General features: G+C 44.5%; 1 protein-coding gene across 2 annotated transcripts in view; it reads left to right on the forward strand.

Moving 5' to 3' along the window:
- Positions 1–1,549: 1,549 nt before the first annotated feature.
- The window catches only part of LOC106605274 (raftlin), a 67,119-nt gene continuing 52,717 nt past the window's right edge, over positions 1,550–15,951 (forward strand). For both annotated transcript variants that reach the window (XM_014200731.3, XM_014200732.3), the window contains exons 1-2: positions 1,550–2,074; positions 12,570–12,736. In XM_014200731.3, coding sequence (XP_014056206.3) covers positions 12,592–12,736 — 145 coding nt within the window. In that variant the 5' untranslated portion in view covers positions 1,550–2,074; positions 12,570–12,591. The remainder of the gene's footprint in view (positions 2,075–12,569; positions 12,737–15,951) is intronic.

Consider the following 15,951-nt stretch of genomic DNA (forward strand, 5'->3'; position numbering starts at 1 on the left):
GGTTGTCCAGTCGGATGGACAGGTCCACCAGCTGGTCCAATGTGACGGTGCTGTCTCGACAGGCCAACTCCCGACGGACATCCTCGCGCAGACTGCACCGGTAGTGATCGATCAAGGCCCTGTCGTTTCAGGGTCCGGAAGTCCAATGCGAAATCCTGAGCACTCCTCGTCCCCTGCCTCAGGTGGAACAGACGTTCACCCACCGCTCGACCCTCAGGCGGGTGGTCGAACACTGCCCGAAAGCGACGGGTGAACTCTGCGTAATGGTCCAACTCCGCGTCTCCCTCACTCCGTACGGCGTTGGCCCACTCCAGGGCTTTGCCTGAGAGGCAGGAGACGAGGGCGGACACGCTCTCACGCCCCGAAGGAGCCGGGTGGACGGTCGCCAGGTAGAGCTCCAGCTGGAGTAGAAACCCCTGGCATCCGGCAGCCGTCCCATCATACTCCCTTGGGAGCGCGAGTCGAATCCCGCTGGGACTGGGTGAAAGAGGGGTGGACAGTGGGCCGGCCCGGCTGTAGTGGGGCTGGTGGAGGTGCTGGGAAACCTCCTCTCTCCCAACGATCCATCGTCTGCAGCACGTGATCCATGGCGGTATCCAGACATTGCAACATGGTCGCGTGCTGCTGAACGCGCTCCTCCACTGGAACAGGGAGGGAACCTGCTCCTGCTGACTCCATTCTATGGGGTGTGTGATTCTGTAAGGGTCCTGTGTGTAGCTGGTGTAGAGAGTCAGGCGCAGGACAGCAGAGTTGAGTAATAAATGTACTTTACTCAAAAAAGGCAAATATACAAAGTAACATATGAGTCCACAAAGACGGACTGAATACAAATAAACAATCACTCACAAACACAACATGAGGAACAGAGGGTTAAATAATAAACAAGTAATTGGTTGAGTGAAGCCAGGTGTGTAAGACAAAGACAGAACAAATGGAAAATGAAAAGTGGATCGGCGGTGGCTAGAAAGCCGGTGACGTCGACCGCCGAACGCCGCCCGAACAAGGAGAGGGACCGACTTCGGCGGAAGTCGTGACACACTGCGCCTGCATAAAGAATAACTTCCGTGTTACGTTGCAATCGCCTTCCCGTGTTGTTTTGCTTCAATGTTCGGTTCTGTGAAAATCACTGTTTTCTGTGTCAGTCAACTATCTCCAGAGCAGTGGTCCCTCTCACAGACTGGTGTGAATAATGAATATGCAGCTATAGGGGGCCTCGACAGGAACGTATTAAATATGTATAGTCACCACAGAAGTGCTGACACAACAACTTACCCACCAAATTCTCAAGGAATATACTAGTATGTATAATACATTATATCTCTCCTTGAAATTACTATTTTTATTTTCCATCCTTCTGTCTCCCTAGCTCTTTCTACACTTGTACTCCTTGTACACCCTTTCTTGCTTCCTCACCTCTCCTCATTTCGTTCTCTCTCTGTGGCATTCCCCCCCCCCCCTTCCCTCTCGCCCTCCCTCTTTCCCCCAGCCTCATCCTCAGATGGATTCTTCAGTCAGTCGACTGGAACTGGTGCGGCTCCCGGAGAAGCCTTGAGTGAGTGAAAGAGAGGGAGAGGGAAAGATAGAGGGGTGGAGGGGCTGCGCCGAACAGAGGTTGGGTCAGAGCGCTCCATCGCTTCAGACAATCACAAGAGAGAAAGAGAGAAAGAGAGAGAGAGGAGGTAGATATGTGACAGGATGTGGTTTCCCTGAGCTTGCAGAACATAGCCGAGGCATACTTTGAGCATGACCTAAACGCACGCACTCAAAGTGTTTGCTGCGCACCGTTAGCTAGTGAGCCTCTGGCGAGGATATTACAAGCTGGCAGAGCTACTGATCCCATCCAGATTTGAGTCTTCTTGCTGTCTTTTTTTCCCTCTTTGACCGAAAGCCTCAGTTCGAGCTGTATCGACAGGACCTGAGTGAAGAATCGCAGAGGATCTGAGCGTGGACTGTTGCGCGGTGCTGTTCTCCTGTCAGTGGAATGTGTGTGTTTGTTCGAGGATCCGTTCCAGTGGCTTTCTCTTGATCTCAACAGTGAACTTTCCAACTCCTGTAGTCAACAGCTTCTGATCAGGTAACTCCCTTTTCTTTATACTTTAACTTGCATGTGTTTACCACTAGTCTACAACCTTATTTCTCAAGGCTTGAGAAAATAAATATGTAGCCTACAGGAAAAGACACTGATAAAGACAGACTTTACATCTCTTTGGACAGAAGCCACAGACAACTTAGTGTTCTAGTTGTTTATAGCATAACAACCGTTCAGAGGCAGATTAATGAGGATGAATGCATCAGTCAAGGGATGCCGCAAGCCACAAGTTTGGCTTGGGTGCAATGTCTTACAAGAAACTCCTGATCACCAACCCACACTCACCCACGCCCACACACACACACACACACACACACACACACACACACACACACACACACACACACACACACACACACACACACACACACACACACACACACACACACACACACACAAACACCTGGTCATGCTCAGAGCGGTAATCATGCAGATCAATGAGCTGGTTGGTTTGAAGTTCAAAAAATGTAATGTATTTTTTAAATTTTGATTCACCTTTATTTAACCAGGTAGGCCAGTTGAGAACAAGTTCTCATTTACAACTGCGACCTGGCTAAGATAAAGCAAAGCAGTGCGACACAAACAACACAGAGTTACACATGGGATAAACAAACGTACAGTCAATAACACAATAGAAAAATCTATATACAGTGTGTGCAAATTTAGTAAGATTAGCGAGGTTAGGCAATAAATAAGCCATAGTCGTGAAATAATTACAATTTAACATTAACACTGGAAGTAGAGTAGAGATACTGGGGTGCAAGTAGAGATACTGGGGTGCAAAGGAGCAAAAAAATAAATAACAATATGGGGATGAGGTAGTTGGGTGGGCTATTTACAGATGGGCTATGTACAGGTGCAATGATTGGTAAGCTGCTCTGACAGCTGATGCTTAAAGTTACTGAGGGAGATATAAGACTCCAGCTTCAGTGATTTTTGCAATTCGTTCCAGTCATTGGCAGCAGAGAACTGGAAGTGTGGTACCAGAGGGGTGAGAATGCCAGAAATGTCTACCTGGCTCCAATCACTGAACCCTGATGATATTTCAAGATGTGCTTGACATACAGTATTAAACCTTAGCCTCTACTGCAGAGAGAGAGTGTGTGTGTGTGTTTGCCAGTGTGAGAGAAAGAAAGAGCGAGGAGGGACAAAGTAGAGTGAATGAGTTGAAGGATGTGAGAAGGGATAAGAGGTTGGGAGAAAGGAGAAGAGGGCATGAGAGAGGAATGCACACAGACAGGAAGAATGAGAGTGAGAAGGAATGAGAGAGAGCGTTAGGGAGTGAGTGAGGAAGAGAGAGAGAGTTTGAGTGAACTGTTAATCAGTTCCAGCTGGTTGGTTGTGAGGGCTGGGCTGTTAACCCTTTATTGTTGCTGGGTCACGAGCTAGCACACACACACACACACACACACACACACACACACACACACACACACACACACACACACACACACACACACACACACACACACACACACAGGGAAACACTTTTCACCAGGAACCCCCAAATGACTGCATCACAGACTAGCCACAACCCAAATATAACTGGCCAGCCCTGAATGGGAAAGTCATTGTGGTATCTGCTCCACACTGTAGGCCTCATTTGAAACAGAGAATAATAGATGGGGCAAAAGGTGAAGCGAGGGAGCCGGAGCAAAAACACTTTCATGACATAATTACGTTGTTAAATTTAATACACGCCAGATATAATCTATAAGGCCTACATAGTAGGAACTCACTATTGTGTGTTTCATAAAGTAGATCATGTTCACAGATTTTCTGAACATTGACTTCTGTCGTCCAGCTGTGTTGACGTTCAAATTTCCATTTTAATCCAGTTCCCATATGTTTGCTACTGGACCAGGGTGTAGAGATTTATCTGGTATTGAGTTGAATTTGAATTGAGTTGGGTTGAATAGAATTGGCAAGTCTTGCTTGATTTTAAACCTTAATTGATGTTCTACTCTCCTCAGCATGTACAGTGCAAACATTCACAGAGGGAGTAGGAGAAAGTTGACCACTAGTCTACAAGTTTACTGCATTTTACAGTATCCCAGCTAGCAATGAGGAATCGGCCCAGAAGCAGCCCTCTTCCTGGGGTCTGGAACTGATTGAATCATCTGGAATCGGGTGTCGGACTCGGCCTGGAATCAAAATTAATGACTGTCCAGAATTGGCCCAAGTACCATCGGGCCGTTTCCTTTTACCGGAATTCGGCTGACCTTGCCGGCATCTTACCAGAATCTCCCCAGAAGCCGCCCGATGCAAATTTAAATAAATGTATACAAAATCACCCGATTTAGTCATTTGAAATATTACTATTATACATTTTATACATACAAATTATACCCATCCACAAAAAAACATTTTGTGTCGGAGGAAACACCATACACCAGGTGACCGTTTCAGCATGCATGTGCCTGGCCGACCACAGGAGTCGCTACAGCGCGATGGGACAAGGACATCCCGGCCGGCCAAACCCTCCCCTAACTCAATTGTTCATCGCCTCATGGGTCTCCCGGCCGCAGCCGGCACGGGTCTCGAACCAGCATCTGTAGCAACACAGTTTGCACTGCGATGCAGTGTCTTAGACTGCTGTGCCACTCAGGAGGCTCCAGCCACAAAGATTTTAATGCACAAAGTATCAAAATACTAAAATACTACACAGGACTCTTAAAGAATTTCATTTAATTGTTAATTGTATTTTTTTGATCACAGACACAATGAGAAAATATGGAAAAATAAATAATGAAATGTTAATTATATAAAGCAGCCCGTGTAATCCTCTGCCAGAGAGTAGCCCCAATCGGCCCAAGCCTCAAGTAATATATTTGGCCCAGATAACTCACATCGGAATCGGCCCGAGCCCCAAGTATTATATACATTTGGGCCAGATAACTCACACCGGAATTGGCCCAAGCTCAATCCCCACATCCTAGCCACAAGTTGAAAGATTCTACACACACACACAATTCCACACATACTGTATTTATCCCTATTTGCCTCCCTACAAGTACCTACCCACCGTATTTTAGGCCTTTTGGGTAAACAGCTTAGCCTGATTACTTGCTGGAAGATGACGGGTAATTTATTGCACTTCTCCTGACAGCGATGACAGTCTAAATGGATTATACTCTTGCATAAGCATCACATCTATGTCCTTTGAAATGCTTGGGTACATGATCTGTGGCAAAGATTGTTCCTTTTTCTTTCTTTAGTGATGGGCTTTTGAAGAGACCAATTTATTCAAGCCTTTGGCATAGCCTTAAAGTACTTAGAATGGATATTAAGAGAAATCCCTTTGCTGGAAGGAAAACATGGTGGTATCCAGTATTCACTTGTTTTGTAGTCGCTAAGCAAGGAAGAAAACTCCCCTTTGATACTGCATTTCTAGAAGGAAAATTGACTGGGTGGTCAAGAACTGCAGCAGTATTGATCAAGTAATGTTCAAGGACTTGTCAATACTGTATCTGAAATGCAAAACTTAGCTTCAGTTGGCTGTAATAAAAAAAAAATGGCCCGCCTCCAGCAAGTTCGCATGAAACCAATGAGTCGTTCCTTGAAATCTCTGTGCCCATGTTTTGGAAAATAGAATATTATCAACCTGCTTTTCCTCTTTCGCATTGTTATTTTCCTTCTTGCTGTCTGCCATTCACTTTGGCCATGATCGGACTCATCCATTGCAATGTTTATGCATGATAGATTTAGAAATGTGTAGAGTTCTGGGTATTGTATAAAACCCAGAGTGAATACATTATACGTACTTTATCAAGATAATGACTGTCAAACAAAGCAAATGCAAAATACAGAACTGAAAGACAGAGACTGGGAGGAAATGAGAGAGAAGACCTTACAGGCAGTGAGAGAAAGAGAAGGGAGAAGGGAGAGACGAGAGCTTAGCCCTTGGAGAGAGGAAAATAGAGATATTGGTGTCTATTATTCTCCTGAGAGGGGAAGTAGTTCTAAAGGGGCTGGTTCCCATGGCAATAGCTCCCTACAGTACATGTGTGTCTGGGTGCAGCATATGTAGCCGGCTGTGCCCAGGCCTTGAGACGATAGAGAGATGGCTTGGCTGGAACCAGATCGAACCAACCACCGGGCCAGCCAGGACACTCAGCCTTGAAGCACTGGAGAGGCTCAAGCAGACGCTTGTTTACTGCACTCTGTTTTTACCAGCACTTATCTCCCCTCATCTTTCAGCAAGGCTCTTTCTTTATGTGTGTCATTATGTCTTGTCCTTGGAGATTTATATTGAATGTAATAAACTGTGTCGAGCTGTGGGTTTTCAAAAAAGCTATTCCAGTTTTCAGAGAAGGCCCAGTATTTGGGATTGCGTTAGGGTCCTTGTTTTCATCTTAACTACAGGGCTTTCAAGCTATGTAATATTAGCACTGGTCTAATTGTTTTTGTTGCTGTAGTATGGTCACCAACACAACCTAAATCCCAGCCCACCTCTGTTTTTCCTCTGTTGGGCCCCTTGCCCCTTGTCCACTGTCCCGCCCAGGTAAGGAGCCAAGGAAGGAAGGAGGGAGGAAGTCCAAACAGGGAATGGCCCTGCTCCAGGCCCCTGAGAGCACTCTCCCCCCTGAGTGGTCAACACAACAGCTGCCAGGAAACTGCACCTTGTACACAACTGCTTTATTTGTCACATTGAAGAACCGGGGTAATCGGGGTTACTGTGATAGACACAGGCAGAAGTCCGGGGTAGAGACGGAGGCAATGTAAGAGATGGCCGTGTTTTAAAGAGCGTCTGCCCCTGAAAAGCAACTTCTTAGTTTTGAATAAAGCCTGCCTATGTGGCATCGATGGGAGTCAAACGTTTATTCGATTGTGAAAATTGACTACAAAGTGTAAATAGGATAGTTTTGGTCGTAAAGTCAGCCCTGTCCAAAAACAGAGATTTGCGAGATGAAAGGAAATTACTGGTATGTCACGGAATGAAGGGTACTGTACATTTGCCCACAGCCTGCAGCACTCAAGTAATCATCATTTTGGGGCACAGCTGCATGTGACCTGATCATAATGCCTATCAATTTGGTTTGACATCCGGTATCCCTATGGGGCTAGTTAGGGACCAATAGTAAATTACACAATTTACTGTACATGGGACAATATTTTTTAAATGTCAATAACTCCACATTTCTATGACTTAACCTTAAACCAACTATAAATTGTAGAAACACAAATATTGAAAGCATTTAATTAGATAACTAAAATATGTGCAACATTAAATATTGTCCCATTTGCATTGCGTAAGTTATTGACAGTCCTTAACTAGCCCCAGAACTAGGCTGTCCAATGTCAACTTTGCCACAGTCGCACACCAGCCGGCTGAAGCTAATTGGCGAAAGAAGTTAGCACTAGCTAGCCTAGGCGACTTCAAGACACAAGACCTGATTAGACTATTTCAAGTTATTTAGAAGGGTGAGTGACTGTAACTGTGCAGTATTTTGGCAGAGTGAATGTACAAACTCTTGCCACATGCGAACAAACACACAAGAGACACCCACATTTACCCCCCCCCCCCCCCCCCCCCCCCCCCCCCCCAAGACAACTCCTTGTTTGCCTTCAGTCATGTCCGCTGCATTTCTTAATGACCAAGCCAAAAAACAAGGCCAAATCAGGAAGTTCAGCCCCCCTTTAAGTTTGGAGCTGGCTTACTCTTCCTCTAATCTAGCGGTCACCAACCTTTTCTGAGTCAAGATCACTTTCTAAGTCAAAATGCAAGCCGAGATCTACCACTCAGATTTTTTTTTAACATGACTTAAATAACGTAAGCCTATACCACATTACCCAATTAAAAACAGTACTGTAGCAATGAGGTTTGTGCAGTGGGCTATAGGCCCAAAACATTGTCACTGCGTATTGGCTATGCTTGAATTACCCAGCCAATGTTGTTCTCAGACCATTTTGGAATTATATTTAAAATTAGGTAGATGATCACACTGGTAGTAGATCATTTGTTGTATTACTTGTGAGGCACAGCTAAGTAAGCATAATAATTGGTTTCCATATTTTTTATTTATTTATTACTGGACTGATGGTCAGTTTGAGGGGAGAGAAGGAGCAGCGGTGATGCTGCCTCTCACCCGACTCATCGATCTCCGCTCTCCCTCCCTCCACTGAGAAAAAGGGACACAGTCTTCCAGCTGATAACATAAATTCTGTGCTAAGTAACTGTGGAGATGTTGGTGGTTATGAAGGATGTTTAACCATTGAATTTTATATTTATATTTATTAAGGATCTACTCTTCCTGGGGTCCAGCACCATTAAGACAGTTATATTCAGTTTAAAAATTACATTTCATAACACTTTACCCAATACATTTAGTGTGTTCCCCTCAGGCCACTACTCTACTATCACATATTTACAATACAAAATCCATGTGTACGTGAAAAGTATCTTGTGATGCTGGCGTTGGGTAGAAGGTACAAAATAGGTCAGTTTAGGAACCAAACAGGTTCATGGCTAACAAACATGACTTTCTACACTGAACAAAAATATAAATGCAACATGTGATGTGTTGGTCCCTTGTTTCATGAGCTGAAATAAAATATCCCAGAAATGTTTCATATGCACAAAAAGCTTATTTCCCTGTTACTGAGTGTTTATCCTTTGTCAAGATAATCCATCCACCTGACAGGTGTGGCATATCAAGAAACTGATTAAACAGCATGATCATTACACAGGTGCACCTTGTGCTTTGAATAATAAAAGGCCACTAAAATGTGCAGTTTTGTCACACAACACAATGCCACAGATGTCTCAAGTGTTGAGGGAGTGTGCAATTGGCTTGCTGACTGCAGGAATGTTCACCAGAGCTGTTGTCAGATAATTTCATGTTGATTACTCTACCATAAGCTGCCTCAATGTCGTTTTATAGAATTTGGCAGTACGTCCAACCGGCCTCACGACCGCAGACCATGTGTAACAACACCAGCCCAGGACCTCCACATCTGGCTTCTTTAAATAAAATAAAATGTTATTTGTCACATGCGCCGAAGGTGTAGACCTTACTGTGCAATGTTTACTTACAAGCCCTTAACCAACAATGTATGGTCTGAGACCAGCCACCCAGACAGCTGACGAAACTGTTGGTTTGCATAACCAAATCATTTCTGCTCAAACTGTCAGAAACCGTCTCAGGGAAGCTCAACTGCGTGCACGTCGTCCTCACCAGGGTCTTGACCTGACTGCAGTGGGCAACTCCTCACCATCGATGGCCACTGGCATGCTAGAGATGTGTGCTCTTGATGAATCCCAGTTTCAACTGTACCTGGCAGATGGCAGACAACGTGGTGTGGGCGAGCGGTTTGCTGATGTCAACATTGTGATCAGAGTGTCCCATGATGGAGGTGGGGTTATGGTATGGGCAGGCATAAACTGCGGACAACAAACACAATTGCATTTTATTGATTGGAATTTTAACGCACAGAGGTACTGTGACAAGATCCCGAGGCCTATTGTCGTGCCATATATCTGCCGCCTTCACCCCAGTTCTTCCAAGGCCTGCATACTCACCAGACATGTCACCCATTGAGCACTTTTGGGATGCTCTGGATCGACGTTTACCACAGCGTGTTCCAGTCCCCGCCAATATGAAGAGGAGTGGGACAACACTCCACAGACCACAATCAACAGCCTGATCAACTCAATGCGAAGGAGATGCGTTGCATGAAGCAAATGGTGGTCACACCAGATACTGACTGGCTTTCTGATCCACGCCCCTACCTTGTTTATTAAGGTATCTGTGACCAACAGATGCATATGTATTCCCAGTCATGTGAAATCCACAGCTTAGGGTCTAATTTATTTATTTAAATTGACTGATTTCCTTTATATGAACTAAAATCGTTTAAATTGTTGCATGTTGCGTTTATATTTTGTTCAGTGTATATCCGTCCTATTTAAGTACATCCAGTTACAACAAACCCTTTGGACTCCTATAACATCTTGACTTACAAAGTCTTATCGAGTAAAACCTCAAATGCAATTAACTCCAAACAAAAGAAGGAAAGAAACAGTGAACCGATCATTCCTAATTCAGCAAAGAATCAATGCCTTTCTGTTTTTCTGACAATATCGAGCCGTTGTTTAGACTGTTGGTGTAACCCAAACTCCCTCGCTGTCAGTCTGAAAAGCAGAGGAGATTAACCAAAGTGGGCCCGTAGAGGCAGAGCTCAGACAGAGCATGCTCAGAACATGCACCTCGATTCTGAGGAGAAGTTTGAGAGGGAAAACAGTCACTCTGAAAATCATAAGCATCTCACACTTCTTCTGTCAACTCTAAAAATACCCTGGCCTCGCCTCACTCCCCCCCCGTTGGCCTCCAGGAGCTATACGAATAAGAGCCCCTACGTTTTTCTAAAATGTTCAGCCTTTTGTTTTTCTCTCTTCTCCTTTTGTTCAGACTTCTTCTGCCTTTCCTGTACACTACATTGTGGAGCCTCTCTCCGTAGTTCACTGGAACTTAGACAGAGCACATCTGAGATAATGTTAAAAACTATGGATATTTTACTGTAGTATTCGCCTGTTTTCTTTGATGACAGAAAAATGTTGATGTCATTGAGCCGAGTTGCTTTAGAGTTCAGTCCTGGGGGGCTGTTTAGGAGATATTGAACACTTTTAGGGAAATGGAAGATCTGTTTTTTTGTTTCTTTTGGCTTTGAAATGTGTGCTCTTGATTTTGGAACTGAGGCATGAGCCCCAGTTTAAAGACACAGAGAAGAAATGACACAATTCCCGGGGAGATGACTCACCGAGCTCTATTTTAAACATTTAAAAACCAATTTTAAACTTCTTTGAAGCATATTTACAAAACTACAAAACATCAGATCCTACAAGCATTCCTTGTATTCACTGTTGAACTACTCACCCTGCAGCCCCCGCAAGCAGGTCATAAGCCATGGCAAAATGTGTAGAATAGCAGGAAATATGCTTAAAGAATGCTAAATTCTCTCATCCTCATTGCAAAATGTGTAGAATAGTATGAGATGGTCAATAAAACTGTGGTACGCCACTGCTTGTATTGACTTGAAAGACATTGCCTGTATTGTTATAAATTATACATTTTATGCACACGCATGACATTTATCAAAAAGAGACAAAGATTATAGGTGATACACACATTTCATTTCATAATACAAACACGGATATCTATGTAGGTGTTGTGGAAGACAGTGGCTCTCATGACAATACTTTTGAATCTCTGTCATCTCCTCTTCTCGTCACTTCTATTCAACAGGGTCTAATTACAGTGGCCTATCTCTCCAGACTCTACTTGCCATGCATTACCTAACTCGTCTCTCTAGCGAACAATCTCCAACCAGCCACCCATTTCCTCTTTTTCCCTTGATTGATTCTCACCTTTTCATTCTTCCTGCTCACCTCATTAACAGAGCACCGGTTCGCTCCTGTCCCCCCCCCATCCTCCCATCTCCCCCCATCCTCCTGTCCCCGCCACGGCCTCCTGGATTAGTCCGCTGGCGGAGCCCGGAACGGCGTATAATTAGAGGGGAACATAATACAGTGCGTTCCTCATCAGCTGGGGGGCCGCGCCCCCTGGAACCCCCATCACACCCTCCTGGGTTTAATCAGCAGAGCACAATGGGATATTACCTGTGCCAGCCTGAGCCAATGGAGATGCAGCACCGCTGTCACAAGCCATTTGGGTGACGCCCGGTGCACAGGCTCTTTAGAGGCCCTTTTCCATAGTCTTTCACGGTTGTCTCTGTTAATTTGTCCCCCAGGGAACGAGGGCTCCGGAACCCATGAAAAATCAAGCTCATTTATGCCTATTTATTTATTTATTTATTTGGAGCCGCTTATCCAGCATGTTTTTATTTATTGGTTTTCCCTCTGAGACTCCCTTGGGGCCCCATACGTGAGGTGTGTGTGTGTGTGTGTGTGTGTGTGTGTGTGTGTGTGTGTGTGTGTGTGTGTGTGTGTGTGTGTGTGTGTGTGTGTGTGTGTGTGTGTGTGTGTGTGTGTGTGTGTGTGTGTGATAGAGAGATTAATCCATCTCTCCCTAAATTGAACATGTCTTATGCTTTGGGGACTGGTGTCCAGTTTCACACACACGGGCATCAGGTACCCTAGCAGTTAGAGCATTGGGCTAGTAACCAAAAGGTTGCTAGTTTAAATCCCAGAGCCAACAAGGTGATGGCAGACCCTGGCCGTGACCCCACTCTTCGAGGGTGTCTCAGGGGGATTTAGGATATGCAAAAAACGAATTTCCAATTCACACGTGTATTAATAAACACTTGTACATGTGTGAAATAGGACAAATATATGAACCCACCTTATTATTATCACACACACACACACACACACACACACACACACACACACACACACACACACACACACACACACACACCACACACACACACACACACACACACACACACACACACACACACACACACACACACACACACTCACAGGAATCTCATTCTGCCCCATCTATTCCCTATGTAGGGTCCACACACACTCTGGGGAGATGGGCTGTGGACTGAGGAAGCTGAAGCCATCAGAGGAGAACAGTCCAGGGAAGATCTACTCCACCCTGAAGAGACCACAGGTGGAGACCAAGGTGGGCATAGCCTACACATACCAATACGTCAACTTCCTCGTAGGGAAAGATGGTAAGACATGTAATTCAGTGGTTATTTCTAAGCCGTTTGAAAAATGTACTAATCACTGTTACAGTAAGAATACCAAATTATAATGTTTCCCAACTCTCTTTTTACACACCAAAGATATGCTTAACTATCATATTGTCCATCATATTGTTCAAGTTCAGTAACAGAAATTAAACTGACAAACACAACATGCACTCCAACCACAGAACATGTTGCCCTCCGCCTCACACTTAGTTAGATGGAAATACATTCCTCCAGCATAATAGACTCCATCGCCTTCTCCCACCTACTCACACACCCCCAACCCACAGAGCCATTTCTTGTTGCAATTTGAGGTGTTGATGAGATGCAAGGTGGGGTGTTTCTTCCTGAGACCTGCTCTGCTCATGGCTCAGGGGCGGGTATATGGGGCGAGCAGCAGAGACCTATGGAAGCTGGGGATAAATATAGCCATCACTTTATTTCCCTCCATGAGAAGTTACAATTCAAACAGTGTGAACGGTGGTGGGCTGGTGGGAGATGCAGACCTCTGGAGCCGGGAGAAGCTGGGAGATGTAGTGTGCTGTGTGTTGGCTGTGACAGTTTATTAGACTCCATTAGCTAGTCAATCTGACGGGGAGAGAATGGGTACTAAGATACACCATCTGGGTGTCTGGGGCTGCATGCGTGCGTCTCTCTCTCTCTCTCTCTCTCTCTCTCTCTCTCTCTCTCTCTCTCTCTCTCTCTCTCTCTCTCTCTCTCTCTCTCTCTCTCTCTCTCTCTCTCTCTCCCCCCCCCACGCTATCTCTCTCTCTCTCCCACTGTGTCTGTTTGTCTCTCGCTCGCTCTTTCTCAGTTCTCAGCCTCACTCTTTTTTAAAGCTGTGTCTGTTTATGTCTCCTAGGACTATATTGAGTCTGTGTAGTTGTGTCCCTATAGTGTTTGGGTCTGTCTGAAAATCCTTACATTACCTAAGCAGTTTTTTAGGGTAACTGTTGGGGGATAACTTACTGTATGTAATTAAATTGTACCAGGCATGTGACTAGGCTACAGGGAGTTTCATAGTTCCTGCAAATGTTAGTGCTGTTTCCTACAAAATACACAACATTTAATATGATCACAGAAGTGCACTATACGTCCTCATGGTTGTATATACTAACTAGCCTGTTTATTCCAATTACTTGGGTATAAGGCCTTTGTAATGTAAATGTGGCCTCTGTGCATCCGGGTTCATACTTCCTTGTTCTAAAAAGTGTTTTGGTCTCAGCAACAAGCTCTAACCAAATACTTTCAACTAATCAAAAATTAGGACATGGGAAGATTACAAATGTTCGTGTTTATTTGTTTCCAATCATGTCCATGTATCTTTAAAACAGCCACTATATAGCACTGCCAGTTACTTTTAGGGTGTTTTCACAAATGTAATTTGGTACCCTGGTTCGGTTTCCTGGAGCACCCTGGTTCGGTTTCCTGGAGCAATTCTACAGAATACGTTTTGCTTTCACAAGACTTGAAAATACCAGTTTCAGGGTGCGATTAGCAAGATGCTGTGTCACGATATCTGGTACTCTGGTCCTGGATCTTGGTCCCGCTACTCACACAGGTCCAGGATTCATTTCAGCCAGGGTTCGTTTGCGTTTCACACATGCTTTATAGCGCGGATCAGGGTATCAAATGCTCCAGGATCAGGATCATAAGGGGATATGTGAAAGCGCCCTTAAATTACCAAATGACAGGGGGCCATGTTGAGCCACATAAAGACCGGACCAAGATATGAAGAGCAATGTGTCATGAGCTTTTAATAAACGGCCACTGTAAATACCAGGCAGCCTTAGCTAGCAAGCTATAACCCCAAGTTTTATGTAAGTTTATTTCTCACATTCACGAACATGGCCATGCTGCTACCTTTCATTTACCTTCGAAAATGGCTTTGAAACAAAGAGGCAAGAATTATTTGATATTAACACCATGGCCCCATAGGGAAAGGACAAACTGAGTGCTGTGCTAACCAGTGTGGAAAGAAACCATCTCACCGTACACACATAGAAAGGTTCTTGGAGTGCTTGGCACGTATTTTATTTCCGAAAATGTGATTTCAAATGTTTAAAATGTCAAGAGGATGAAAAATTGAAAACATACTTTGTTAGTTTCCAGTAGACAGCATATAGCTACGGAGATTTTGTCCTTGAAATCAAATCCAGCTGACAGACACACACACGCACGCACACACCATTTGATTTCATCTTGGCTCCAGACACATTATTTATATGCAAAACCCCCAGAGCCTGAAGTCCTCTTGTTAATATAAGCTTTTCTCACCGCTCCGTGTGACTGACGTGTAGAAGCAGCGGTGTTCCGCCTGTGCTCTGATCGGAAGCGGGAATATGGAGCACGGAAATGAGAGGTCAGTGGAATTTTAGAACACCGTAGTGTGTTCTGAGTGGAGATTAGCCCCTGGATGCGGGGAGCCAGAATTTATCCCAGTTCACCACTCCGAGAGGGAGAATTGAACAGCGGTCGGTTCTCGGGGAAATGACATTGAAGTGAATTCACGGTCATCAGGTTTTACTTTAGATTTCCATTATATTCTCACTGCATGGGTGAGGTGTTTGGATGGCACAGATGAAACATGCTCGATTCCATTCAACATGTTGTTTATAATGTAGATATGACCTAAACAGAAAAGACACACTTAGGGTAGATATTGACCCCAACCACAGATCTAGGATCCCATGACCTTATACCCCCTAATCCTAACATTAGAGGTATGACAAATGAATGAGCCTGTAAGCCTACTAATGATTATGGGTATTTTATATTCCAAGACATGCACACTTTTTTATTTAACTAGGCAAGTCAGTTAAGAACAAATTCGTATTTACAATGACAGCCTAGGAACAATGGGTTAAATGCCTTGTTGAGGGGCAGAACCACAGATTTTTACCTTGTCACCTCGGGCATTTGATCTAGCAACCTTCCGGTTACTAGTCCAAAGCTCTAACCACTAGGCTACCTGCCACCCCAGTTGAAGTTGGAAATTTACATATGCTTAGGTTGGAGTCATTAAAACTCGTTTTTCAACCACTCCACAATGTCTTGTTATTAACAAACTATAGTTTTGCCAATTCGGTTAGGACATCTACTTTGTGCATGACACAAGTCATTTTTCCAACAATTGTTTACAGACAGAATATTTCACTTATAATTCACTGTATCACAATTCCAGTGGGTCAGAAGTT

This window comes from Salmo salar, chromosome 05 (assembly GCF_965601325.2).
Source record: "Salmo salar chromosome 05, fSalSal1, whole genome shotgun sequence".
In the NCBI taxonomy this organism is placed as follows: domain Eukaryota; kingdom Metazoa; phylum Chordata; class Actinopteri; order Salmoniformes; family Salmonidae; genus Salmo; species Salmo salar.